The 14,840-nt window shown below is 36.2% G+C and overlaps 1 protein-coding gene across 10 annotated transcripts in view; it reads right to left on the bottom strand.

The window, feature by feature from the left end:
- Positions 1-14,840, bottom strand: part of LOC110467166 (otoferlin-like) — a 250,887-nt gene that overhangs the window by 106,065 nt on the left and 129,982 nt on the right. For 4 of the 10 annotated variants that reach the window (XM_021524133.1, XM_021524128.1, XM_021524127.1 and 1 more), the window contains 5 exons: positions 8,174-8,242; positions 3,898-4,032; positions 2,392-2,553; positions 1,698-1,869; positions 1,111-1,122 (listed from right to left, as the gene is read on the bottom strand). In XM_021524133.1, coding sequence (XP_021379808.1) covers positions 1,111-1,122; positions 1,698-1,869; positions 2,392-2,553; positions 3,898-4,032; positions 8,174-8,242 — 550 coding nt within the window. The remainder of the gene's footprint in view (positions 1-1,110; positions 1,123-1,697; positions 1,870-2,391; positions 2,554-3,897; positions 4,033-8,173; positions 8,243-14,840) is intronic. The other 6 variants (XM_021524137.1, XM_021524131.1, XM_021524132.1 and 3 more) reach the window with 2 other exon arrangements.

The raw sequence follows: 14,840 nt of genomic DNA, 5'->3' as shown, positions 1-14,840 counted from the left end.
TAATGGGAAAAGAAGCAAATCAAATCTTGACATACAGATACCACAATCTTTTGATGAGTGAAAGCAACACCTTTCCATATATACTCATATAGAGAACATTGTCAGGATTTAGAAATAGTTACAAAGACCACAACTTTGTGCAACTCATATAAACAACAATCTTATGATAAACTCACAAAAATACTTATAGAGATTTCACAAGTTTAATACCCATTCAACGTCATTTTTGCCATTTATTACAGCAGAATGTAAATGTTTCCTTTTCGGCAAGCCTTTTCTTTTTTATATTGTATACTCTGACACTCCTATATATTGTCTGGGACAATGAAATGTTTGAAATCTTTAAAAAAAAAACATCCTTTATTTGTGAAGATGAGGTTTGTACACTTTGTGATTATAGACAGTGACAAGCTTGTTGTATAACTACACCAATCTGATCAGTTGTCTGATACAGCGTATGGCAGCTAAGAACCATTAACAACAGTTGCCTGATACAGCGTATTGAAGCTAAGAACCATTAACAACAGTTGTCTGATACAGCATATTGAAGCTAAGAACCATTAACAACATTGTCTCTTTTCTCTATCAATAACGTTATAGTGTGAGATTAATCATACAAACAGACTCAGGGTTCAGTATAAGTTTGGGAGCTGTAATTAGGCCCCTTCTCATCAATTTTCCTGATTAGTTTTCCCAAAAAAGTGATTTGTGCATATTTTTTTATTTCCAAATTTTCATAAGGAACAAACCACTATGAAACAGCAGCAGAAAAATTACTGCGGAATGAACAGACTCTTTTACAATGTAGGTATTGTAATTAATAAAAAAAATATGCATATAATTACTTAATATAGCTATAACACTCTTGAATATGACAAATTATCTCCTTTTTTTGTTATCAAAGGGCGATGACTTATAGGATTATTTTTTTAATGAAAATCTTGTTGATGGTTCTGAACTCATGTTAGTAGCTTTCTTCCTCCTTGTGGTTACAGTGTTATTTTTTACACTTACTTCAATGCCGTGATTATGTGAGCTTTTATACCCGATACTGGTTAGACATGTACATTTAAAGCCAACTGACTAGGTATATTCTGAAGCTCAACTTACCCTTTGTTTCATCTTTGGTCAAAATTATTTATATACAAAATACAAAAATGTCAAGAAATAGTAAGTGACGATTAAATAACCAAAACCTTTATCGTAAGCTTTCATGAATACAGAAGAAGTTGGTAATTGAAAGAACAAAGGGAATTTGAGTTAGGTCCTTGGATGTGAAAGTAAACTGGTAGTGAAAAGAAAGTTATGATACCACATGTGAAAAGATGAGTTATGACCCTTATGTGATGACAGGTATGTAGCTTGGTTGTTACAAAAATAAGATTCAGGTCAATTTTATTATGTAAGAAAGACAACAGTTACACACACAACTAAAAGATAGTTAAACACAATGTGAAAAAATGTGTTATGAATTATTCTAACAAAACAAGAGTAATTCCCCCTGAAATTTGACTTAAGATAAGGTAAGAATAATAGGTCATTAAAGTGAGAGTTAGGTCCCCTGTGGAATGATACGCTTGTCTCTTGTGAGGTGACTTATATCCTCTGTAAGAATAAAGCTATGTCACCAGTGAGATGAGAGTTATTCCCCTTGTTAGATGAGTGATGTCCCTTGTTATGTGAGTGATGTCCCTTACCTGGAAACAGCTTGGAGATGATGGACTTGGCTTTCTTGGTTGTGGGTACATACATAAACTTGTGTAGGGAGTTGATGACGTGGGTGCCAACTAGGACGTAGCGCCCAAAATTCCGACAGTCCACACAGCGAATCGTGATCGGAGGACAATACAACTCATTTTCTGGCAACTCCTGTAGGAAAAATCCATGGTTTACAGTCATTTTACTGAACAGTTTAATTCCATTGTTGAATCACTTTCTGAATATTTTTCAATACAGTCAGAAGTTTAATGGTCAGATCAAATTCTTTCGCAAATAAAAACCTGGAACAAAAAGTTTATCTCTCCATAAAACAGAAATGAACACTTTAAAAGTGCCTTTATCATCAGTGTATCAGCATCAGGATAACAGAGTCCTGTTGTGTAGAAAATGAATCTCTCAATGTGACTGACATTCCTAATAGCTTTACATGTCTCATTTTCAGAAAACAATAATGAAATCAACTTTCCAAAAACTCTTTATGGTTAATCTAATTTTTACAAAAAAGAAACAGTGCATTTTCCCACTATGACAGCAACAGAAGTATATGTGTAGCTTTGTTATATTTGGCCACCTTCAGCCTTTGAACTACCATTTTCATGCAAATTTATCGTGGAAAACCTGATCCTCCATCTTGACATATTCTCACCTTGTTACTTTATGTATATAACTTACCACATCAAAGAACTTGACAGGGACATTGAAGTTAGGGTTTTTCTTGCATGTCTGTATGATGGAAGACTGTAGGACCTGTCCTGCACACTCAACGTCAATACGAGGCTTGTCGACGGAGGTCAGCTGGACACGCTTTAGGTCACGCACACCCCAGAACAGTATCTACACAACCAAACCACTGTTAGCATCATGCTTTCATTATGTAATGGGAGAGGCTTAATATAACTTCTTTAAGGTCACAGGACATGGTGTGGACTTTTAGTTGAAATCTTTCATACCAGAGACTATCTGTATAACTTTCTATGAACCATTCACTATCATTATGTAATGGGAGAGGCTTAATATAACTTCTTTAAGGTCACAGGACATGGTGTGGACTTTTAGTTGAAATCTTTCATACCAGAGACTATCTGTATAACTTTCTATGAACCATTCACTATCATTATGTAATGGGAGAGGCTTAATATAACTTCTTTAAGGTCACAGGACATGGTGTGGACTTTTAGTTGAAATCTTTCATACCAGAGACTATCTGTATAACTTTCTATGAACCATTCACTATCATTATGTAATGGGAGAGGCTTAATATAACTTCTTTAAGGTCACAGGACATGGTGTGGACTTTTAGTTGAAATCTTTCATACCAGAGACTATCTGTATAACTTTCTATGAACCATTCACTATCATTATGTAATGGGAGAGGCTTAATATAACTTCTTTAAGGTCACAGGACATGGTGTGGACTTTTAGTTGAAATCTTTCATACCAGAGACTATCTGTATAACTTTCTATGAACCATTCACTATCATTATGTAATGGGAGAGGCTTAATATAACTTCTTTAAGGTCACAGGACATGGTGTGGACTTTTAGTTGAAATCTTTCATACCAGAGACTATCTGTATAACTTTCTATGAACCATTCACTATCATTATGTAATGGGAGAGGCTTAATATAACTTCTTTAAGGTCACAGGACATGGTGTGGACTTTTAGTTGAAATCTTTTATACCAGAGACTATCTGTATAACTTTCTATGAACCATTCACTATCAAACACCTCATGATATAAAGGTTTGATCTTCAAGATGATTGTGGCATGTTTTATCAAGTAGAGTGAAATCTGTCTAATCTGACCCCTGAGTATTTTAACATCCAGTGAAATCTAACCTAATGATGTACACTATTGTAACAAATAAAACCTTTGTGTTTTGACATCCTTGTTAAATATGACCAGTGTTATGTCCCACAGAGTGTCAGATTAGACAGGTTTTACCATAACTAAATTTTGTACTAATGTTCTTACTATCCGACTTTCTTTGACCATACTGCCCCAGCCTTACCTCTATGCGATGTTTGCTCTGCCCCAGCCTTACCTCTATGCGATGTTTGCTCTGCCCCAGCCTTACCTCTATGCGATGTTTGTTCTGCCCCAGCCTTACCTCTATGCGATGTTTGCTCTGCCTGCAGCCTTACCTCTATGCGATGTTTGCTCTGCCCCAGCCTTACCTCTATGCGATGTTTGCTGAGAACTGGCCGAATACCCTTTGGTACGGGCATAATGGGCCCACGATCTTTGTCAGAGGCAGCTGGAAGTTGAAGGGGAGGTAAGTCCTGCCCAGACATGTCGCCAAACGCTGCCAACTGATGGAGGAATTACAATAGAGATCATTATAGGAAATAAAACCATCAATGTCTGCCATATTACAACCATTATCTTTACAGCTCATGCTTCCTTTGTCCATTTATGTTGAATTCTTGGAAACATTGTGAAATATAAGGATTTTTTATTTGGTGATCTAAAGTAAGTGTTTACTCTTACAATTGAATGCAAACTAATAACATTTCAGACATAAATCGTAATAAAACTGTTTCCTATATGAATTTTCAAGTCAAAGAAATAAAAGGTGAAAGAATTAAAAGTGTATGCAAAGCATACAAAAAAAAATCAAAGTGTTGCTGTAATTATCCAAATAATGGCACCCTACTCTACCACCCTGGCATTTCTCTCTCTGTATAGGCAAAACTCCATACAAATATATTGATCATGTGACTTTTAATATTTTTCTAAGTTGTTTAACAGGTGGATCCAGGATGTAACACCTAGAATTACAATGACCTTGACACTCTGAAACATGACCTCATTCAAGGTTTTTTCATACTTGACCAAACAATTTGATCAAAATTTGTTGGGAAATGTAGTTGTTTGAGTGATAATAAAGATTTTCTAAAATCTTAATATCGGTGACCTTGACCTTGACCTTCTGAAACACAGGCTTGTTTAGGGTACTCCCATACTAGGCAAATTTCGTTTTATCAAAATCTGTCATAAAAATAAAGTTGCTTGACAAATGACAACAGGTGAAATATATAGAGAAGCATTTGAAGATACGAACGGACGGCTATATCACCTCCACAACCTCATCTTGACAGGATAAGCCATAAAACAAATTCATACCTTATCTTTCTTATTTACTTTGAATTATTCTTATTTATAAATTTAATCTTTTTAAATGTTATTTACCTCTTGATTCCTCCTAGCTCTAGCATATACAAATGTATACAAATTACATATGTAACTTTCTATCCAAATAACTACTTATTGTATGATTTAAAGCTCCATCATGAGAGGGATACAAATCCTACTCAAGGCACCACTTGTTTAAAGAGACCACTTGTGTTAGGAGACCACTTTTAAAGGGGGGGGGTTACTACCAAACTAAATACCAATCAGCATCACTCTCTAATCGGCACCTTCATTTGGATGATTACAGCATCAGACATACAAAAATTACAGAAAGAAAGAAAACACAAAATAATGTTCCATAGGTATGCTGAATCTGAGACTGACAAGATCCGTTGCATGCGTGAAAACATTGTGATCACTATCGGCACACGGTGCACTATCAATCAATTTACAATAAAATCAAAAATTACAAAGCTCCTTTAGCAAATAATTAAAAAGAAGATGATGAAAATATCACAAAAAAATGTACATTGGTAATTCTTTTCTCACTATTTTTCTCAGCATTGATTACATCTTTTAGTAAAAAGCCCATATCCTGATAGACTTGCATATACATTTTTGAAGTTTTTATCTTTTCTTTGCATCCCCAAATTAATTCTGCAATAAGCCATGGGGCCAATATAAAACGCAGGATCCAAAGTTTCGAATGAGCTTATTAAAGGGACAAAGGTTATATGAATGTGAGTTTGAGGCCCCAGAACCGGCCAAGTGGACTACTTGGTTTAAACAATATTTTATTTCATACTTCATATATAATAAGTACAAAGGTTGATAGGAATATTAAGATCTGGAAACAAAATTTTAAATCTTAGACAAAGCCATTAGAGTGGATTAACCACCAGACATGGGCTTATTTCTGGATAATTTTGTACACATAGACAACAAAATACAGATCAATCTAATGACGATGGGTTCTCACCAACTTTCAGCTAATCTACTTATTTAGTATTGTTATTTTTCTAGCATTACCCAACATAGAAGTTCTGAACTATCCATGGATTCCACCAGAATAACGAAAAATAGTTTTTGATTAAATTTGTTCTCACGACAAATCCTGAAAACACAGCTGTGATAATCTATAAATATCAATTCTACAACTACATGACATTAAAACCAAGTCTTTAGTAAACAAACCAGAAGTCGTTTTTGTGATTTCATTAAAGGAACCAAAACTTATATTCACTGATGATATGAGTTGTATTTTGTCCACAGTATTAGAGTTGTCTGTTTATCACCAAACTAAACTGTATTTTTTCAAATTGAAGTTGTAATTGTAAACAAGTTGTAATTGTAAGCAAGTTGTAATTGTAAACAAGTTGTAATTGTAAACAAGTTGAAATTTGTTTGGTCAGGTATTAGACATTAATTTTTCAAACTGTATGTAAAAACACAAACAACTATACAAGGACATCAGTACTACCGAGAGACATTACTAAAATGTTTTACCAAATAATTTGGTATTTTACTTGGCAAGAACATTTCCAGTAATATATTTAAGGAATAGTGCAAGGTGAAGAAATATTTCCTATTCTATGGTTTTCTGGAAACAGATCTTCTTCCTTAGGGACTCGCTTCCTGGACAGGTACTTCTCATTACACCACAAGTCCCAGCCACACCAAAAAGCTCCTGTCACACAACAAGTCCCTAGCACACCAGAAGTCCCTGACACACCACAGGTCCCTACCACACCAAAAATCTCCTGCCACACCACAAGTCCCTAGCATACCAGAAGTCCCTGACACACCACAAGTCCTTGCCACTTAAAACGTCACTGCCACAACACAAATCTCCTGCCACACGACAGGTCCTTACCACACCACAAGTCCCTGCCACACAACAAGTCCCTTTCACATCACATGTCCCTACCACACCCTAAGTCCCTGCAAGATCACATGTCCTGGCCACACCACATGTCCCTGCCACATCACAAGTCCTTGCAACACCACATGTCATTGCCACACGACAAGTCTTTGGCACACAGAAAGGCCCTGCCACACCACAAGTCCCTGTCACAGAGAAAGTTCCCTCCACATCACAGTCCCTGCCACACCACAAGTTCCTGCCACACCACAAGTTCCTTCCACACCACAAGTCCCTACCACACCACAAGTCCCTGCCACAGAGAAAGTTCCTACCACACCACATGTCCCTACCACACCTCAAGTTCCTGCCACACCACAGTCCCTGCCACACCACAAGTTCCTACCACACCACAAGACCCTGTCACAGAGAAAGTTCCTACCACACCACATGTCCCTACCACACCACAAGTTCCTACCATTCCACAAGTCCCTGTCACAGAGAAAGTTCCTACCACACAACAAGTTCCTACCACACCACATGTCCCTACCACACCTCAAGTTCCTGCCACACCACAGTCCCTGCCACACCACAAGTTCCTACCACACCACAGGTCCCTGTCACAGAGAAAGTTCCTACCACACCACATGTCCCTACCACACCTCAAGTTCCTGCCACACCACAGTCCCTGCCACACCACAAGTTCCTACCACACCACAAGTCCCTACCACACCACATGTCCCTACCACACCACAAGTTCCTACCACACCACATGTCCCTACCACACCACAAGTTCCTACCATACCACAAGTCCCTGTCACAGAGAAAGTTCCTACCACACCACAAGTTCCTACCACACCACAAGTCCCTACCACACCACAAGTTCCTTCTCTATCACAACTCACTGCCAAAATGAATGTTCTTGCCACCCAACATGTACCTCCATCACCACATATGTACCTCCATCACCACACATGTACCTCCATCACCACACATGTACCTCAATCACCACACATGTACCTCCATCACCACACATGTACCTCCATCACCACACATGTACTTCCCTAAATAGCATATTTGTCTCTATATAATCACTCAAGAAAATTTTGTTCCACCAACATGTCATTTTTTATGAAATCCCAATTTTTTCAATATATTTTTAATATATTTTTAATATGATTTCCAATCATGGATATCACTGGTCAAGTTACCAGGTATACCAGTCCACTTTACTTACTGTTGAATACCAGATTATCATATAAATCAATACTATCATGCAAGTAACAAAAATACAAGATCATTCAATTTGCAGAAACCAAAAGGTATATACAGATTAGTAAGCAGCAGATAAGAAAATCGTAGAACTAATTACGAAGCACAAACAGCCAAGATTAAAAAAAGTACAAAATGAAACATTTAGCAAAAATATTGGAGGAAAAGTAGTAGGCTTATGATACCAGCTTAATTTTCCTGGCATGAGGCGGAGTGAGATGAGCCTCGCGAAGGTCTGCCTCCTCGAAGGGGAACTACAACGGGGATAACACGTTACTACACACAGGGAGGAAAGCCACGCCCCTTACACGGAGCGCACACACAGCAACACACATATATATTTATAAAGCGTTTTACAATGCAAACATAATATTTGATATCAACTGTATCTATACGTAATATTGGATTTATTCTGTGCCTAGTTAGTTACACATATTATATAGAATATATTCTGTGCCTATTTACAAAAGCAATATTGGATATATTTTGTGCCCTTGTACATGACAACTATTAGCTTATTTCTGCAGCAAATATATATTATTTTCTAAAAAGGAAGTGCTCCTCCATAATCTATAATACACTTTGAAAAGTCTCCAAAGGGAAACATACCTTTTTTTCCAAATTTGCAGATTTATTTGTAAAGAGAATTTTCTCTATGGGATTCTATTATATTCTGTCTAACTTACAGCTATGCTAGAAAAAAAGCTGTACATCTCTGAGACTGACTCGGGCCTTTTTGTTAGCTGTTCTTCATCAATGTCACTTCTTCAAATTATGTATATATATCCTACCCTATATATAGGTCTCATAAGTAATAACGGTAGGATCCAATATGGGCAATGGATCCGAACATATCTTTGTTCGATGTGTATAACTTAAATAGATATATGACTATATATATATAGCATTATACTTCTATCAATTTTTGACAGATTTTAATCAATTTTAGTTTTCAAATTTTGACAGATTTCAACATATCCTAGTTTCAAATTTCCATCTAAGACAGCACTGTCATTTAATCTGAAGATTTGCTATTATCAGATCCACAGGAATATAAAAGCATGTCATTATTAACGGGTGGAGGTACCACACAGCACCTTATCTAAACCTAATGAGAGCTCTCCTATGAGTTCCATTTTATCACTGTTCTGAGACTAAGTTTTTCATGAATCAAATAACACATTCATAACTTCGGAAATGGTTTTCAAATGTATGTGATGGAAGCAAATACTTAAAATTTGTCTTGTCTCAATGATCAGGAAAACTGTGCACTAAATTATATATCAGACAGACGACGTGAAGTCTCCCTTCTTAACATCAATCTGATTGGGTGAAGTCTCCCTTCTTAACATCAATCTGATTTGGTGAAGTCTCCTTTCTTAACATCAATCTGATTGTCTCTTTTAAGTCTTCTAATAATTAGTTATAACCTACATTCTGTTGTTATCTTGCACTTTCTGTCTGGACAAGAGATAGTAAATATGTCTCAAAATACAATAAGAAAGGACCTGCCAAGGATTACTGCACTGTTGCAGTTGTCATAATTTCAGGTTACAAATTAAACTGTTCTGTGGTAGAACTTGTACAGGATTCTAAGCCAACAACATAGGTCAACACAATAATGAATCAGGCATCAGCCATATGCACATTTAATACCTTCTGACAAAATTCCATAAGTTTAGTTGATTTTTTTTAAACTGTTGTGATAGGGGAGTAGAATGCAATTTCCTTATAATTTTAAAGAATTATATACCCAGAATACCCAATGACCTTTTAAACATTACTTTGGAATATTCAATGAAATAAACAATATTTAATAAACATAAAATGATGTTTCAGAAAACCTGGAACATATTCAGTGACCTTTTAAATGTTCAGATTTCAAAACAAGAGGCCCAAGGGCCTTAGCGGTCACCTGAGTTATATCATAGGTACTGGTAGCTTTATTTTATTGTTTAGATGTGATGTGGAAATCAGCATGTAAACTAAGTGAAATACAATACTTGTCATGTCATCAAAGGATAAGAATTTTAAAATATTTGTAAATGTTCCCTTTGGGGCCCCGCTCTAACCCCTGGGGATTGGGCAGGAATTTTAAGTTGACAATGTGATACCGTCATCCACCAAAGATGATTCTGACCAAGTAAAAATAATTTCCAACAGAAATTGTCAAAATATACCCAAAAGTGTTGTTTCCCTATATAAACTAAAGTAAACTTTACCTCCTCCCCAAGGGAGAACGGATAGCTCGGGGGTCCTGAAATTTACAATTTAAATAAAGCCCCTGATGATCTTTCCATCCATGCAGAGAAAATGACTGTAATACCTCTGAGTCTGGAGAAGAAGATTTTTGAAATATTGGTTAATTTTCCCTTTTGGGCCCCGCCCTGGCCCCTAGGGTTGGGGTAGGAATCCCAATTTTACAATTTAAAACCATCTTTCTCCTCCGAGGATAATTCTCACCAAGGAAAAAATAATTTCCAACAGAAAATTGTCAAAATATACCCAAAAGTGTTGTTTCCCTATATAAACTATAGTAAACTTTACCCCCTCCCCAAGGGAGAACGGATAGCTCGGGGGTCCTGAAATTTACAATTTAAATAAAGCCCCTGATGATCTTTCCATCCATGCAGAGAAAATGACTGTAATACCTCTGAGTCTGGGGAAGAAGATTTTTGAAATATTGGTTTGGTAGCCTCATCTACCAAGGATGATTCTGACCAAGTTTGAAAAAAATCCATCCACTGGTTCTTGAGAAGAAGTTGATAATGTAAAAAGTTTACGCACGACAGACGACGGACGTCGACGGACGTCGACGGACGTCGACGCGTCGTCGACGGACGGAAAGTGATTGGAATAGGTCACTTGAGCAAAGCTCAGGTGACCAAAAAATGCAGTTACCTTTAAGAATATTCTGAGTTTGAAAATATTAAGTGACCTTTAAAAATATTCAGTGACCTTCAAAACATTAAGTGACCTCAAGCACTACATGTGATTGTACATGAATAACACATTCACATATCTTGGTACACATGCACTTAAATCTTGACCACATGTTACCAGATCTGACTACACCACAACAACTAGAGGTCATACATACCTAAAACGGTCAAATATTTAGGCAATGTGAAGTTTTTCGAGCAAAGAATGCACATTCTAAATATCAAGGACAAAGACTGGACGTGCTCATAATACAGGCAAGGGAGATAATTTCATATAAGGGAGACAATTACACCATCTGAGTTTTGATTAATTTTGCGTACATTATGATAATTGGTTAAGCATCATGACAAAGTGGAAATTTTTGAATGTTTTTCATTGATTCAGTTTAAAAAAACACCCACTTACTTATTAGTAAAACAATAAATAAATTCAAGAATTTAATTATCTTACAAAAAGTTCCACTTTTGATTTTTATATACTGTGATTTTAGATATGGGGAATGCTTGTACTTACAGTCTGATTTTATAGAACGGAAACATAACAAAGATCAGGCATAACAATCTTACAGCGATGTAACTGTACTTTCATGATAAGGTCAAAGTATCGTAAATCACCCAGTAAATACACACCTGCTGATTTATTTGAAACCACAATCTAGATCTTAGCCTTGCCATTATCAAGAAAATACTTTATCCAAAATATATTTGCATTCTGATAAGTACAGAAAAAATATTTTCCTGAGTCAAATGACATCTTACCTAGAACATCATCAGACATATAATATCACGACAGAAGCTGTGTGGCATTTAACAAAATGTTCGGAGGGTACCATAGCAAATCCATGCTAGACCACGAAAGCAGATAGAATAGAAAAGGATGTTAGAGAATTGCAGATGAAATAGCAAAGAATGCTACAATAAGCATACAGAGTAGGAAAGAATGCTAGACCATAGCATATGACATCGAAATGATTGCAAAACCACAGCAGAAAAAAAAATAAAGAAATCTAGACCATATCAGACATAAAAGCACAGAGAGTTAGACCATAACACATGAAATAGCAAGGAATGCTAGACCATAACACATGAAATAGAAAGGAATGCCAGACCATAACACATGAAATAGCAAGGAATGCTAGACCATAACATATGAAATAGCAAGGACTGCTAGACCATAACACATGAAATAACAAGGACTGCAAGACCATAACACATGAAATAGCAAGGAATGCTAGACCATAACATATGACATAGAAATGATTGCCAAACCACAGCAGAAAGAAAAATAAAGAAATCTAGACCATATCAGACATAAAAGCACAGAGAGTTAGACCATAACACATGAAATAGCAAGGAATGCTAGACAATAACACATGAAATAGCAAGGAATGCTAGACAATAACACATGAAATAGCAAGGAATGCTAGACCCAAAAACATGAAATAGTAAGGAATGCTAGACAATAACACATGAAATAGCAAGGAATGCTAGACAATAACACATGAAATAGCAAGGAATGCTAGACCATAAATCATGAAATAGAAAGGAATGCTAGACCATAAAATAGCAAGGAATGCTAGACCATAACACATAAAATAGCAAGGAATGCTAGACCATAAAACATGAAATAGCAAGGAATGCCAGACCATAACACATGAAATAGCAAGGAATGCCAGACCATAACACATAAAATAGCAAGAAATGCCAGACCATGACACATGAAATAAGCAAGAACAATAACACATGAAATAGCAAAAAGCAAGGAATGCCAGACCATAACACATGAAATAGCAAGGAATGCTTGACCATAACTCATGAAATAGCAAGGAATGCTAGACCATAAAACATGAAATAGCAAGGAATGTCAGACCATAACACATGAAATAGCAAGGAATGCTTGACCATAACACATGAAATAGCAAGGAATGCTAGACCATAAAACATGAAATAGCAAGGAATACTAGACCATAACACATGACATAGCAAGGAAAGCTAGACCATAAATCATAAAATAGAAATGAATGCTAGACCATAAAATAGCAAGGAATGCTAGACCATAACACATGAAATAGCAAGGAAAGCTAGACCATAAATCATAAAATAGAAAGGAATGCTAGACCATAAAATAGCAAGGAATGCTAGACCATAACACATGAAATAGCAAGGAATGCTAGACCATGAAACATGAAATAGCACGGAATGCTGGACCATAAAACATGAAATAGCACGGAATGCCAGACCATAACACATGAAATAGCAAGGAATGCTAGATCATAACACATGAAATAGCAAGGAATGCCAAACCATAACACATGAAATAGCACGGAATGCTAGACCATAAAACATGAAATAGCAAGGAATGCCAGACCATAACACATGAAATAGCAAGGAATGCTAGACCCAAAAACATGAAATAGTAAGGAATGCTAGACAATAACACATGAAATAGCAAGGAATGCTAGACCCAAAAACATGAAATAGTAAGGAATGCTAGACAATAACACATGAAATAGCAAGGAATGCTAGGCCATAAAACATGAAATAGCAAGGAATGCCGGACCATAACACATGAAATAGCAAGGAATGCTTGACCATAACACATGAAATAGCAAGGAATGCCAGACCATAACACATGAAACAACAAGGACTGCCAGACCATAACATATGAAATAGCAAGGAATGCTAGACCATAACATATGAAATAGCAAGGAATGCCAGACCATAAAACATGAAATAACATGGACTGCCAGACCATAACATATGAACTAGCAAGGAATGCTAGACCATAAAACATGAAATAGCATGGAATGCTAGACCATAACACATGAAATAGCAAGGAATGCCAGACCATAAAACATGAAATAACAAGGACTGCCAGACCATAACATATGAAATAGCAAGGACTGCCAGACCATAACACATGAAATAGAAAGGAATGCCAGACCATAACACATGAAATAGCAAGGAATGCTTGACCATAACACATGAAATAGCAAGGAATGCCAGACCATAAAACATGAAATAGCAAGGAATGCCAGACCATAACACATGAAATAGCAAGGAATACCAGACCATAACACCTGAAATAGCAAGGAATGCTAGACCATAACACATGAAATAACAAGGACTGCCAGACCATAACATATGAAATAGCAAGGACTGCTAGACCATAACACATGAAATAGCAAGGAATGCCAGACCATAACACATGAAATAGCAAGGAATGCTAGACCATAACACATGAAATAGCAAGGAATGCCAGACCATAAAAGATAGAATGAAGAATGCAAGACCACAGCATATGAAATGGCAAGTATTACTAGACCATAAGGGATAGAATAATAAGGAATGCTAGACCATACCAGACATAAAAGCTCAGAAAGTTAGGTCATTTTATACGAAAAATAGCAACAAATACTCAATCATAGCAGATATAAACAACAAAGAGTGCTAGACTGTAGCATATAGAATCATAAAGAATGCTAAATCATGTCATAGGAAACAACAAAGAATGCTGGACTGTAGCATATAAAATAGCAATGAAAAAAAGACCATAGCAGATATCAAAGCCAAGATAGCTATACCTTAATAGCAATAGCAAAAATAGCAAGTAACTTATATATCATAAAGGTCAAACAGCAAAGGAATGATGGAACAAAAATAAAGAATAATATACCAAAGATGGCTACAACATAGCAGATAAAAAACAGACCGACAATAATGAAAAGGAAATTCAGGCTGAGCAAATTTCACATGAATTGATCAACACCAAGGCCAAATTTTCTTCATTGACAAAACTTTTTAAACTATGAAATTAACTTCAAAACTTGGATAGTTACCCCTATAAAACAATGCCACAGAATTCCTATTGTGCCAACATTTTAACACACAACTTCTGTTATGTTAAAGT

The sequence above is a fragment of the Mizuhopecten yessoensis genome, unplaced genomic scaffold (genome assembly GCF_002113885.1).
Source record: "Mizuhopecten yessoensis strain PY_sf001 unplaced genomic scaffold, ASM211388v2 scaffold11163, whole genome shotgun sequence".
Taxonomy (NCBI): domain Eukaryota; kingdom Metazoa; phylum Mollusca; class Bivalvia; order Pectinida; family Pectinidae; genus Mizuhopecten; species Mizuhopecten yessoensis.
This window is presented reverse-complemented; position numbering and strand designations above follow the sequence as displayed.